The sequence below is a fragment of the Melitaea cinxia genome, chromosome 27 (assembly GCF_905220565.1).
Source record: "Melitaea cinxia chromosome 27, ilMelCinx1.1, whole genome shotgun sequence".
Taxonomy (NCBI): Eukaryota; Metazoa; Arthropoda; class Insecta; order Lepidoptera; family Nymphalidae; genus Melitaea; species Melitaea cinxia.
In genome coordinates this window covers 2,307,439-2,320,548 of record NC_059420.1, presented here as the reverse complement: position 1 = coordinate 2,320,548, position 13,110 = coordinate 2,307,439, and the positions used below count along the sequence as shown (strand labels likewise).

Below are 13,110 nucleotides of genomic sequence, written 5' to 3'. Positions count from 1 at the left end.
TTTGTTTTGCATACAATTAAAATATTAAACTAAATAAAAAATATAATTAATAAATTATCACAGAAAAAATATTAACATAATAACTTGTAAGTACATACTTCTTATTCAAATTTAATCATTAAAACAATATTAACGTAATCTTAGTACGACCCTGTCTCTCCCGCTCCCCCGCCCCTCGCTGCCATTTTGCGTTATAGAGAATTTATGTCGCTTAGGCGGCGTACACACGTTCTGAATAACGTTTACTATTTTTGATTACTGTACAAATAAATTTAAATAAACACCTCATACACATTCAGTAAACTGAGATGATACACAAACAAAAACCCAGACGATAAAAAATATGTTTATTATTTACACATTTGTCATAAGTGGGAATTGAATTGACTACCAGCGCAGTAACCAAAGCTGTGGCCACTGCATTGGACAGTTATTTATAGTACAGAGTTTTTAAATAAATTATAATTATTACTAGTGACAGAATAATTCTTCTGTTTTGATTTCTATGACTTTATTTCTATGGCCAATGAAATATTTTTGCGTGTAAAACCATGTTGAATATCTTTTATTATGATTATATTAATGAATATTTATTATTCATCGAGTTTCATTCGTTTGGGATCGTAGTGCTTCAAAAATGTATGAAAATTACTAAGGTTACACTTTGTTTTATCTGTTATTGTCCAATATTATAAACACAACACGACGCGTCAGCACAACGGTCTTTTCTCCCACAGACCCTCGTCACATGAGTATCTATATGAGGCATTTATTTATTTAATTATATTTAACTAATGACCCGCCCCGGTTTCGCACGGTTGCAAAAACTACCTAGTAGTATCAGTGTTCCTCTACTATATTATGCATGTATTATACATATAAACCTTTCTCTGAAATAACTCTATTTACTAAAGAAAACCGCGTCAAAATCCGTTGCGTAGGTTTAAAGATCTAAGCATACAGCGGCTAATGATTAGATTGTGGTTGTGTATTAGTATGGTTACTATTTGGCTTGTAAACTATAAAAAAAATCATGTTTTTAATATTCTTCAAATTTTATAAAGATCTTTAAACGTTTTATCAATCAAAGCTAGTAATCAATCGGTCATGTCATTTCGCTTAGACAAAAACAAACAGACACTCGAATAGTATTCTTATTATTTTGTTTATTGTATTTTAATAAACAAGTTACTGTTGGAATAACAATTAGCGAGTCATGTTTTAAATATTTGTTTGTATGTGTCTTACATATATGTATGTTGGCATGTATAAATCAACGGGATAATGTTTATATTTTAATTTTAAAATACCCGAATATAATTTAGAGTCTGTCTGTAATATTATAAGGAGAGTAACGTGTTTGTTTGTTCCGAACCCATTATTATTTTGTCAGTTGATAGTCTAAATAAAAGTAAACTACAATTTGCGGTTTTACCTGCATTATTTGCTATTATGTTTGTTACTCTTTCTGTTGTTGCTTATGTTGAAACTCAGTAGGTAAGTAGATATCTGGATATCCAGGAATTTAACAAATAAAATTTTGTTATTTAGAATAGAACAAAGACTATTTGTATCCCGATATTCGTACAAGATGGACATTACGGGGATGAAACCGCGAGGCACGACTACTTCTCACAAAATCATCATATACAAATAGCTATCGCAAAAACAATATATATGTCGCAGGGTATGAATACGGAACGTCAAGTGTTTGACTTGGGTGTATTCAGATAATGTCAGTTGTCAATTATTAGCTGTTAGAGTAGTGGGGTGATCGACGCGCCACCTAGCACATCGTTCCAGTCACCTACCCTCAGTTATTATATTACTCGAATTGTTCTGACGTGTATAAAACGAACGGTGTCACCTCGGCTAAGGTAGTCTTGGCTCTGGCTTGGCACGATACATTTGTTGTATCCTGCTAGTAGCTTAACCTAGACTCATTCAATAATTAATTTGTGCATACGAATTAATTGTTACATATTATGGCGGATAACTCGAGCAGTGAAGGTGAGCGTTGATGCGCATTTCAAAGGAGAACTCCTTAAACCTACACCTGGGTCGCAAGTCCTAGGCACTGCTCTGAGTTACTCCCTCTGCCACACGATGGACTCGGTACCCGCACGGTGAACCGTGAATCCATCGAATGCTAAGAAGTTAGTCTTCGCCCCCTTAACTAATAACTACCCGCCTTCCGTACTGCGTTACCTTTCTGTTAACTGATTCCTGTGTTATAATAATTTGGTGATATCATTAATTGTGTTTACTTGTGTCAACATTACCCACTTATGCCCACAGTAGACTGAGTGAGTACTCTGAGATCATGAGAAAGAGAAATATACCTTCAAGCCGAAAAGCATACCTTCCTTCTTTTTAATCTCTGACATCAGAAGCGGGATCAGATCCAACCCCACTTTCAAAATTTAATTAATTTAGTTAGTTACGTTGAACGAACAAATGTCTCTCTTCGCTTCCGGTATGGAAGCTATTATACAGAAAATATGTGAAGTTATAGGCCTACCCCCTGACAATACATCTGTTTTTAGCAAGTGTGCGAGTTAGTTGCAATATTTTGTGGTGATTGGTGGGTACATCGATATTTTAGTTCTTTTCGGTCGTTCTGTTGTATTCTTATCGGTGTGTAAGTGGTTTTTGTTCAGTGTTCGATTACGTTATTCGATTTACCGGTTATTTGTTGAATTTAGTTTTGTTTTAATACGTGATACGTAGGTAATTGTGTAGCAATTGATTTTGCGATTCTGTTTTTGTTTCGATTCAGTTACAATGTCAGATTGTGAGCGTGATCGTAGTATCGAGCCCCCGCGGTAGTCGCAACCCCATTCGTGAGTGTCGCCGCAATAGCCGTGGTTGTCACAACGGTCATGAGCGTCGTGATGAGTTTCAGCGTCGCGGCAATCCCGGCGGCGCTGTAGCAGAGCGACGCGTGGATGTCTGTACAGTGGCAGGCGTTTGTGGAAAATTACAACAATCTTGTGAGTCGTACTATTTTTATTTTGATTCCAGTGCCGAATGTTATCTTGTTAGACAAACTGTTGGCCGTAACTTCATAGGGCGATTATTCATTTACAGGCTGTAGGTTATGCTAATGAAGATTGTACTGAACAAGTCCTTTGTGACGTGTTGATTAGTGGTAGTCGTTTGTCGATTCTACTTCATGTGATTGCCCGATGATTGTTTCAAATATGAAGTACTCATTGGTCGAGAAATTTCAAAACAAGGTGTACAATTAGCATTACTGAGTCGTTTTTTTAATATCGCAAAATAAAATCTGTTGCTACCTGTACTTACGAATCGGAATTCTTGTACAGTCTTAACGATATCGACATAGGTATTCTGAATAATGAATCTCTGCTGTCCTTGCTTAAGGAATTTGTTCACGCTTTTATTGATTGTTTACCCCACACGCGTGTCACATCTAGTGAACTAATAATTAGATTTCATGATGCGAATCATACTGTTTACCGTACTGTTTAACGTCTTACAGGCTCAGTCCAGATGAAGGTAGATAGTGCGTTCTAAGATTAGAGAGCTAATAGAAGCTAACATCATTTGCCCCAGTCGGTTTCTGTTTGTGAGTCCTATACTACTTGTGAAGAAATGAACTCTAACGCGGTGCCAGATAGGTTCTCTTTGCTTTTTATAGCAGAGTAAGTGGCTAGGAACATAGAAACGAGTGCGAGTTACGACAAATTTAGATTTAATAAAATTAAGGATAAAATTTTAAAGTTTGACATTGGTGACTTGGTCTTAATTCAAAACGAAGAGGTAAATCAGACAAAATTAGAACGTACCTACAAATTTACTCACGATAGGTTAGGAAAAATACCAGTAGGTCATGTACCAGGCGAAATTGATGTAATTTAAGATCTTGTTGATAATGAAGCTTAAGAAACTTGAGTGAATGACTTTATCGACCGTAATGTGTTTGACCGTACCAGTAGTTATTTCGTAGTCGTAGTCCGTGGGTGTGCGATGTGCTTTTAACTCTGGCGGAGGTCGTGGTCTATGGAGACCGTTGTGAGAGAGTAATGTGTTTGCTCTTCGGCTAGAGAGCCGTGGTGTTAGAGGTATTCACTCGGAGATTTCTGAAAGCTTGGTTGTAACTTGTTGTGGAAGTAGAGTACGTCTATAGTTTTGGTTGTGATAACGTCGATGGTACATGACTGTGGTATTTATGTGTAGTGATTAGTTATGACTGAGATTATTGTAAAGTTTTTCAAATATCTTAAGTTTAGAGCGTAGTTTCTATACTTTCCCCTTTTACGTAGAGTTTGACTGAGTAGCATGAGCTGCTGTCGCTCGATTTAGGTGACAGTGGCGACTCTTGATTACGGTTATCGTCACTCGATGGAGGTGGCAAGGTTATCGTCACTCGCTGAGTGGCATGAGCTGCTGTCGCTCGATTTAGGTGACAGTGGCGACTCTTGATTACGGTTATCGTCACTCGATGGAGGTGGCAAGGTTATCGTCACTCGCTGAGTGGCATGAGCTACTGTCGCTCGATTTAGGTGACAGTAGCGACTCTTTCAATTACGGTTATCGTCACTCTCTGAGTGGCATGAGTTACTGTCGCTCGATTTAGGTGACAGTAACGACTCTTTTAATTACGGTTATCGTCACTCTGAGTGGCATGAGCTACTGTCGCTCGATTTAGGTGACAGTAGCGACTCTTTCAATTACGGTTATCGTCACTCTCTGAGTGGCATGAGTTACTGTCGCTCGATTTAGGTGACAGTAGCGACTCTTTTAATTAAGGTTATCGTCACTCTCTGAGTGGCATGAGCTGCTGTCGCTCGATTTAGGTGACAGTGGCGACTTTCTTCTTAGTCGTTCACTCTTGACAGAGTGGTCATGGTTGTCGACGATTCATTGGCTAAAGTAGCCCCCGCTATACGTCTCCACTTGATGCGGTTTTCGGCGTCTCGAGAACTCTGGACTATGGAGGTCTGTGTCGCAGCTTTGATAAGGTCTGTCCAGCGCGTAGGTGATCGACCGCGTGACCCCTTGCCTTCTACCCGCCCTTGGACAACGAGTCGCTCTATGGATTGTTCGTTTCGAACAATGTGTCCGAAATATTTCAGGATTCGAGTTTGCACAGTCGACGACAATCTCTGCTTGATTTTTAATTCCTGTAGGATCGAAATATTGGTCCTAAACGCTGTCTAAGGGATCCGCAGCAGTCGCTGCCAGCACCACATCTCGAGTGCGTCGATTTTGCGTCGGTCTTTGAGTCTAACCGTCCACGTTTCTGCGCCATAAAGAAATATCGGGAAGGTTAAGCTTCTCATTAGGCGGACTTTCGTGGCTCTGGTGATATTACGGTTGCACCAGACTCTTTTTAACTTGCCAACGGCAGATCTTGTAATAGCACATCTCCTTCGAATCTCGTCTTCGCATCCTCCGGTGTTTGCAATAGTGAAACCAAGGTACACATAAGATTGGACAACCTCACAGTTGCCAATCATAGAGATGTCAGGATGCTTTAGTTCGGCTCGATCCACTATCATCATTTTGGTCTTATCTCTGTTGATCGTAAGTCCAAAGGAGAGGCTTGTTGTCTGTAGAAGTGTCAGCAGGTGTTCCATGTCCTCTTTTGTTTGAGTGAGAAGAGTAGTATCATCGGCATACCTCAAGTTAGATATTTTTCTACCTCCCACTGAAATCAGTCTGTAGCGACTTTATGTAGAACTAATAATGGAGTCCTGTTCATACCAATCGGGATTGGTTAATTTTGATTTAATGATAGTTTCGCGTATGGTTGTATGGTGTGTTATCAAAAGTGGTTGTACTATCACTTTATCCTTGATTAAGTGTGAATCAGGATAGGCCGAGATGAGACTTTGATACCGCAGTACCTTTTTCCTTTTTACAGCATCACACGAGGACGTGTGACTTGTCAAGATGGCCGTGTCGCAGGGTATGAATACGGAACGTCAAGTGTTTGACTTGGGTGTATTCAGATAATGTCAGTTGTCAATTATTAGCTGTTAGAGTAGTGGGGTGATCGACGCGCCACCTAGCACATCGTTCCAGTCACCTACCCTCAGTTATTATATTACTCGAATTGTTCTGACGTGTATAAAACGAACGGTGTCACCTCGGCTAAGGTAGTCTTGGCTCTGGCTTGGCACGATACATTTGTTGTATCCTGCTAGTAGCTTAACCTAGACTCATTCAATAATTAATTTGTGCATACGAATTAATTGTTACATATTATGGCGGATAACTCGAGCAGTGAAGGTGAGCGTTGATGCGCATTTCAAAGGAGAACTCCTTAAACCTACACCTGGGTCGCAAGTCCTAGGCACTGCTCTGAGTTACTCCCTCTGCCACACGATGGACTCGGTACCCGCACGGTGAACCGTGAATCCATCGAATGCTAAGAAGTTAGTCTTCGCCCCCTTAACTAATAACTACCCGCCTTCCGTACTGCGTTACCTTTCTGTTAACTGATTCCTGTGTTATAATAATTTGGTGATATCATTAATTGTGTTTACTTGTGTCAACATTACCCACTTATGCCCACAGTAGACTGAGTGAGTACTCTGAGATCATGAGAAAGAGAAATATACCTTCAAGCCGAAAAGCATACCTTCCTTCTTTTTAATCTCTGACATATATATATTATTAGCTGTTCCCCGCGGGTCCATACGCGTTAATTTGAGGAAAAAAAGAGTATAGTCTTCCTCGATAACTTGGCTTTACAACTCAAAAATAATTTTTCAATTCGTACTAGTAGCTACTGAGATTAGCGCGTTTAAACAAACAAACAAACAAACTGTTCAGCTCATAATTATATATCACTTATAAGTAATATAAGTATTGATATTTATAAGATTTTCGACTACCAACTTTTCTGCGTAAAAAAACATTCCTAACTCATTTTTTAAATTTGATTTTATTTAAACAGACGAGGTACTATTAGGAGTCGAATGTAATTAAGATATATATTATTAAGAACCAGTTTCCACACGATCGTCAACTCGTAACAATATATTACGATCTTAATATTAAAATAATTAAATCTAGGTCGACGTAATTAATTTTTCATATGTGTACCGTGGGAATATGTTTTTTTTTTTATATATATTTTCACTTCTTAATTGTTTACTACTTTCATTTATATATATATATATATATATATATATATATATGTTAATTTTTTTAAATACTAGCAGTGCACCGTGGTTTTACACGCGTTAATCCAAAGAAATAATTGCCTAAAGCTTTCCTCGGAGCCTTTCTCGGTAGATATCCAACACAATAATAAATTTTCAATACGAAACAGTAGTTTCTGAAAATAATTCGCTTGAAACAAACAAAAAATAATTTCAGCTATATAATCTATATTAACAGACAAGGAGACAAGCCACAACACGGATGGACCACATAACAATCGGTACCTTCGATTAAAAAAATAATCTTCGAAATCGATCCACCCAGTAAAAAGTTATGAGGTAACAATACACATAAAAAAACAGTCTAATTGAGAACTCTCTTTTTTGAAGTCGGTTTAAAAAGCGAGTGAAACCGCGCCGTCAGTCTTGTCGCATTAAATATACTCGTCCGTGGTCGCCCTGCTCCGGGTTGTTGCACCGAATAGATCGCTCGCTATCAATTCCGTCTCTGTGTTTCATGTGTTTGTGTGTGTGTACGTATGTGCCTACAGGCTGTTCATTATTATGTTTACTAATATAACATTTAATTTTAATTTTATATTTATTATATTAATAATTAGTATTATTCGTTATTAGTAATATGGTGGAGAGAGTAAAGTAAGAATGATTTTATGGTATATTTTATTTAATGTCTGTACAGATAAATAAATTAATGTCATGTAATTAATGGTATATTTGTATGTCCTAGATCTCATATTAATTTTAATGTAATTCGCAATATTTTACTTCGTAAGAACAACGCCCTCATGTAAAGACCTCTTTTATTTTTTTATCATTTTTTATAACCTCCTGTGATTTTTCGTAAGCCATGCTTTTTGTTCCGGGATTTTGGGTTCGACTCCCACCTAGTTCTGGATGCATCATTTATATTTATCTATATACGTATTATATATGTATATATATGTATATATATATATATATATATATATATATATATGTATATATATATGTATATATATATATATATATCTTAAAAATATGTAGCTTTATTAATCGGCTGTTACTTATACCACAAAAATTAAGTTGCTTACCATAGGAACAAACGGCCGTGTGAATGTTAAAAAAATATATTAGCTATTTTTGATCTGTATAATTATAAATAAATAACGAAATAGATAAAAAATACTTGTTAAATTATTAATAATAAAATGTAATAACTAAATATATAATAACTTAAAACACGCTGTATGCAGTCACCTTGTTTGAGGCAAACACACTTGCACAGACAATGTACGTACTTCTGTTAATATCTTATATATACACGAAAAAATATACACAAGCGAATGTATTAATATGTAAAAAACATATTTAAAATGTTAATGTGTTCGTTTCCGAATTGTTTCGTAAAAATAAACTTTGGACTGTTTATTTTTTTATGTGTCTGTGCGTTCGGTTTTAAATTGAGAAGCTTAGGTTTTCATTTATTAACCGACTTCCAAAAAAGGAGGAGGTTATCAATTCGATTGTATTTTTTTATGTATATGGGGTATCGATTTTGATGATATTTTTAAACTGAAAATTGATTCGTTTTATGTCCCATTAGATTTAATTGAATCTAGCAATTACTTTTCGAGTTATATCTAATAATGCTTATTTACTTGACTATTTTGTCGTCGACCTACGTTGTGTTATAGTTCGTAACTTTTTACTGGGCTTACCGATTTTAACGATTATGCTTGTCTTGTAATCCTATTTGAATTTGATCGAGATCTGATGACCACTTTTTGAGTAATCTTTGATAAAGCGTATTTATTTGAACATTTTTTCGTCTACTTACGTTGTGTTACTAGTCGATGTAATTGAAGTCGGTATTTTTGACTACCGTCTGTGCGCGGATTTTTCATACATATTGTATAAATAATGACTTATATAATTTCGTAGTTTATGAGGCACAGCTAACATAGTTAAATTATAATATAATAATATTTATTTTTCAACGGTTATAAACAGTTGATTTATATAAAAAAAGTAGTCTATGTCTTATTCTGGATCTGCAGCTATCATGCGGTGAGTATCACTAAAATAAGTTCAGTAGATTTTGCGCAAAAGAGTAGTAAAAAAAAAACAACCGAGCATTATAACAAATATGCTAAACGTCATGAAGTATATTTATTATCATATCGCAATAAACTCAACGACTGTTAATAGGATTACAATCCCGTGTCGTTTAAAACACGCAATACAAACAAACGCACCAGAGCACGACAAACATCTGTGTGACTCATACATACATTGTCTTGTATGGAATTCGAACCTTCTATCGGAACTGTCAGTTTCTTTGAAATCTATACAAATAAATAAAATTGGAGTGTTGGTTTGTAATATTAAAACAACCGGCTAATGCATATAAATGTATACACGGTACATATACCAAAATAACATTTTTTTTTATTTTTGTCTGTCTCTCTGTCCGTTTGTTTGTTCCGGCTAATCTCTGAAAGGGCTTAACCGATTTAGGGACTTTCACTGGCAGCTGATATAGTAAGGAGTAACTTAGGCTACTTTTATTTTAGAAGTTTATTTGTTTTATAACTCTGCGAACTGAACAATAAATTTTTTGTTCAATTCCACGCGGACGAAGTCGCGGTCACAGCTAGTATCTAATTAAATTATACATCTATATACATAAAAATATCGTGTCACGTTGTTTGTACGGGGTAATTATCGAAACTATACTTGACCGATTTTCACGAAATTTTGAACAGATATGTAACTATGTCCAACTTAAAATATAGGCTATATTTTTTCCGATGTATAATCTATACTGATATTATAAAGCTAAAAAGTTTATTTGTTTGGTACGTACTAATCTCAGTAGCTACTGTAGTATACCCATTTACGGAGGAACTATAGGCTATTTTTTCCTCATATAGAGGCGGGTGAAATCGCAGGGCACAGCTGGTAATTATTATATTCACGAAAAGAAGGTACGAAGTTTGGCAGGTCACCTAGTGTATAAATAACGAACGACTGCATCGAATTAGATGATACTTTTCTTATGTGTTCGTTATTGTCACGACAAGGTTAAATAAAAATCTAAAAAAACTATTAACTGAGGTAGGGCACAGCAGGAATTTCCTGCTCAAAATATGGAGCAGCCCCACTGGGGTAGTACCTCGACCTTACAGAAGATCACAGCAAAATAATACTGTTTTCAAGCAGTATTGTGTTCCTGTTGGTGAGTAAGGTGACCAGAGCTCCTGGGCGGATTGGGGAATTGGGTCGGCAACGCGCTTGCGATGCTTCTGGTGTCGCAGGCGTCTATAAGCTACGGTAATCGCTTACCATCAGGTGAGCCGTACGCTTGTTTGCCGACCTAGTGACATAAAAAAAAAAAAAACGATTCACGAAAAAAAAAATGGCGCTATAAATTTCGTCGGGTCAGCTTGAGTTTTTATACTTATAATTTTGTCACTACTTAACTGAAAAAATATTATTTTCCAGGACGAGGTCCTCGCAATCAATGACAAGGTGGTCCTCCGTGCCGAGGACCTGCTAAGCTGGGTCTGCAACGGATCCGGGTGGAGGTGGGGCCTGAAAGCGGTGTGGAGGGGCGCCTGTGCGCCCCCCAGCGCACCTTGCCCAACCTCACCCCTGCATCACACGAAGCTTGACTTCAGCGATGTTGAGAAAGAAAAAAGCTCGATAAGTAAGTTTAATTTTTCTATCGAGCTGGAAATTTCCTGCTCAAAATCTGCAGCAGCTTGACTTTGAAAGTAACTCGATCTTAGAGAAGATCACACCCAAATAATACTGCTTTTAAGTAGGTGTTGTAAGGTGACCAGAGCTCCTGCGGGGATTAGGGATAGGGTCGGCAACGTGCTTGCCATGCTTTTTGTGTTGCGGGCATAGATCACAGTTACCGTTTACCATCAGGTGAGCCGTACGCTTTAACTTCCTCAGTATTTTTTTTTTTATTTAATCATTCGCGTTAAGAAAGTAATGAGTCATTGCTGTCATTTATTTAATCATGGCCCATGAAACTACGATTAATCAAATCGTAGTTTCATTAAATCGTAGTAAATTAGAACGCTGTGTTGGAATTGACCAGTTGAAAAAAGCCATTCAGACAGGCGATAATTTATGTCCATTCCTAAACTTCAAACTATCTTTATAGGTAATAAATGTCATCATAATCGAATTAGCATTTTTTTCTAATCTAATCTATCTAAGATACACAATATCACGCAATTCACAAACAGACAAACGTAGCATATTGAAATGTATTTTTTATATATATATATATTTTAGTGCTAAGTAACCTTACTTCAAGGTTAATTTTTTTCCTTATACAATATTGGTTTATTTTTAATTTTTATTGTCCATATATATATATATATGTATTTCATTTAAAATAAAGTCTAATTAAACTATAAACGGGAAGGTTTTTATATTTTATGTAAGTTTGTTTGACAATATCGTCACAACGACTTGACGGATTACGACGAAAGTTTAGAACAGAGTTAGGTTATAAAATATAGCAACAGTTGCCTTTTATTATATTTACGCGAACATAACTGCAGATAAAAGTTATACTAAGTATAGTATAAAAATATTATGTGGTGTCATGGGACACCAGCCGGCCTAGCATGCATACAACGAGATATCTCTTGACGAGAGAGAGAGATAATGTCTACATCGAGTATTTTCTCGATTACCCTAACATGCGCACTACGAGAGACAAAATTCTCTTCCGAAGACTTCGCCTTGTCGAGTAGAGAAACATTATCAACCATAATCACAACTGAATATCATTCTTATTTCTTATGTCGTAAAGTTGAATTTACAAGGTTATTGACCAATCGTTCCAAACCGGGATGAGCCAACGTTTGTATAATTTCAAACGAGTGACTCATGTTTTTAACCGACTTCAAAAAAAGGAGGAGGTTACTCAATTCGACCGTATATATTATTTTTTTTTTTTATGTATGTTCGGAGATAACTTCTTCGTTTATGAACCGATTTTGATAATTCTTTTTGTGTTGAAAAGGAGATATCCATAGTTTGGTACCATGATAAGGAAACCAGGATCTGATGATGGGATCTCAGAGAAATCGAGGGGAACTTTCAAAAATCGTAAGGGTGACTAGTAAATTTAATCATGTTTTCATTAAGTACTATAAAGCACTACTATTTAATAAAGGTCTGGAGTCGATCTGATGATGGAGAAGAAAGATAGTCGAGGGAACTCTTCAACAATTTATAGCAATTACCTACTTTTTAAACTTAATTCGTTTCTATTGATGAGAACTTTGCACCTGTATGAGTTATAAGTGCCATTACAGTCTGATGATGGAGACAAAAGTTAGTCGAGGGAACTCTTTAACGATTTATAGCAATTACCTGCTGTTTGAACTTAATTCGTTTCTATTGATGAGAACTTTGCAATATATATGAGTTATAAGTGTCATTTCAGTCTGATGATGGAGACGAAAGATAGTCGAGGGTACTCTTCAACGACTTATAGCAATTACCTGCTGTTTGAACTTAATTCGTTTCTATTGATTAGAAATTTGCACCTATATGCATATAATTTGCACCTATATGCATACAAGTGCCATTAAAGTCTGATGATGGAGACGAAAGATAGTCGAGGGAACTTTTCAACGATTTATAGCAATTACCCGCTGTGTGATCATCTGTGTCGCAGGACCAGGTTTGATGATGGAGCCCATAAACACTCGAGGGAATTTCTCAACAATTTACAGCAGTTACCTTTTGCTGTTTGACGACCGCTTTGATATAATGGTGCATGTGCCGTGTCGGCAGCGCCTAAACACCGACGGTCGCGGGTTCTATTCCCGCTCGGAGTGGATATTTATGTTTATACAAATATTTATTTTCGGTCTAGTTGTTAATCCTTGTGGTTCTCCCAACCCAGCCTCAGAGAACAGTCCCGGTTGTTATTATG

At 36.6% G+C, this 13,110-nt stretch overlaps 1 protein-coding gene across 1 annotated transcript in view; it reads left to right on the top strand.

Moving 5' to 3' along the window:
* Positions 1-13,110, top strand: part of LOC123667265 — an 84,171-nt gene that overhangs the window by 48,521 nt on the left and 22,540 nt on the right. The window contains exon 4 of the mRNA XM_045601223.1: positions 10,644-10,848. Coding sequence (XP_045457179.1) covers positions 10,644-10,848 — 205 coding nt within the window. The remainder of the gene's footprint in view (positions 1-10,643; positions 10,849-13,110) is intronic.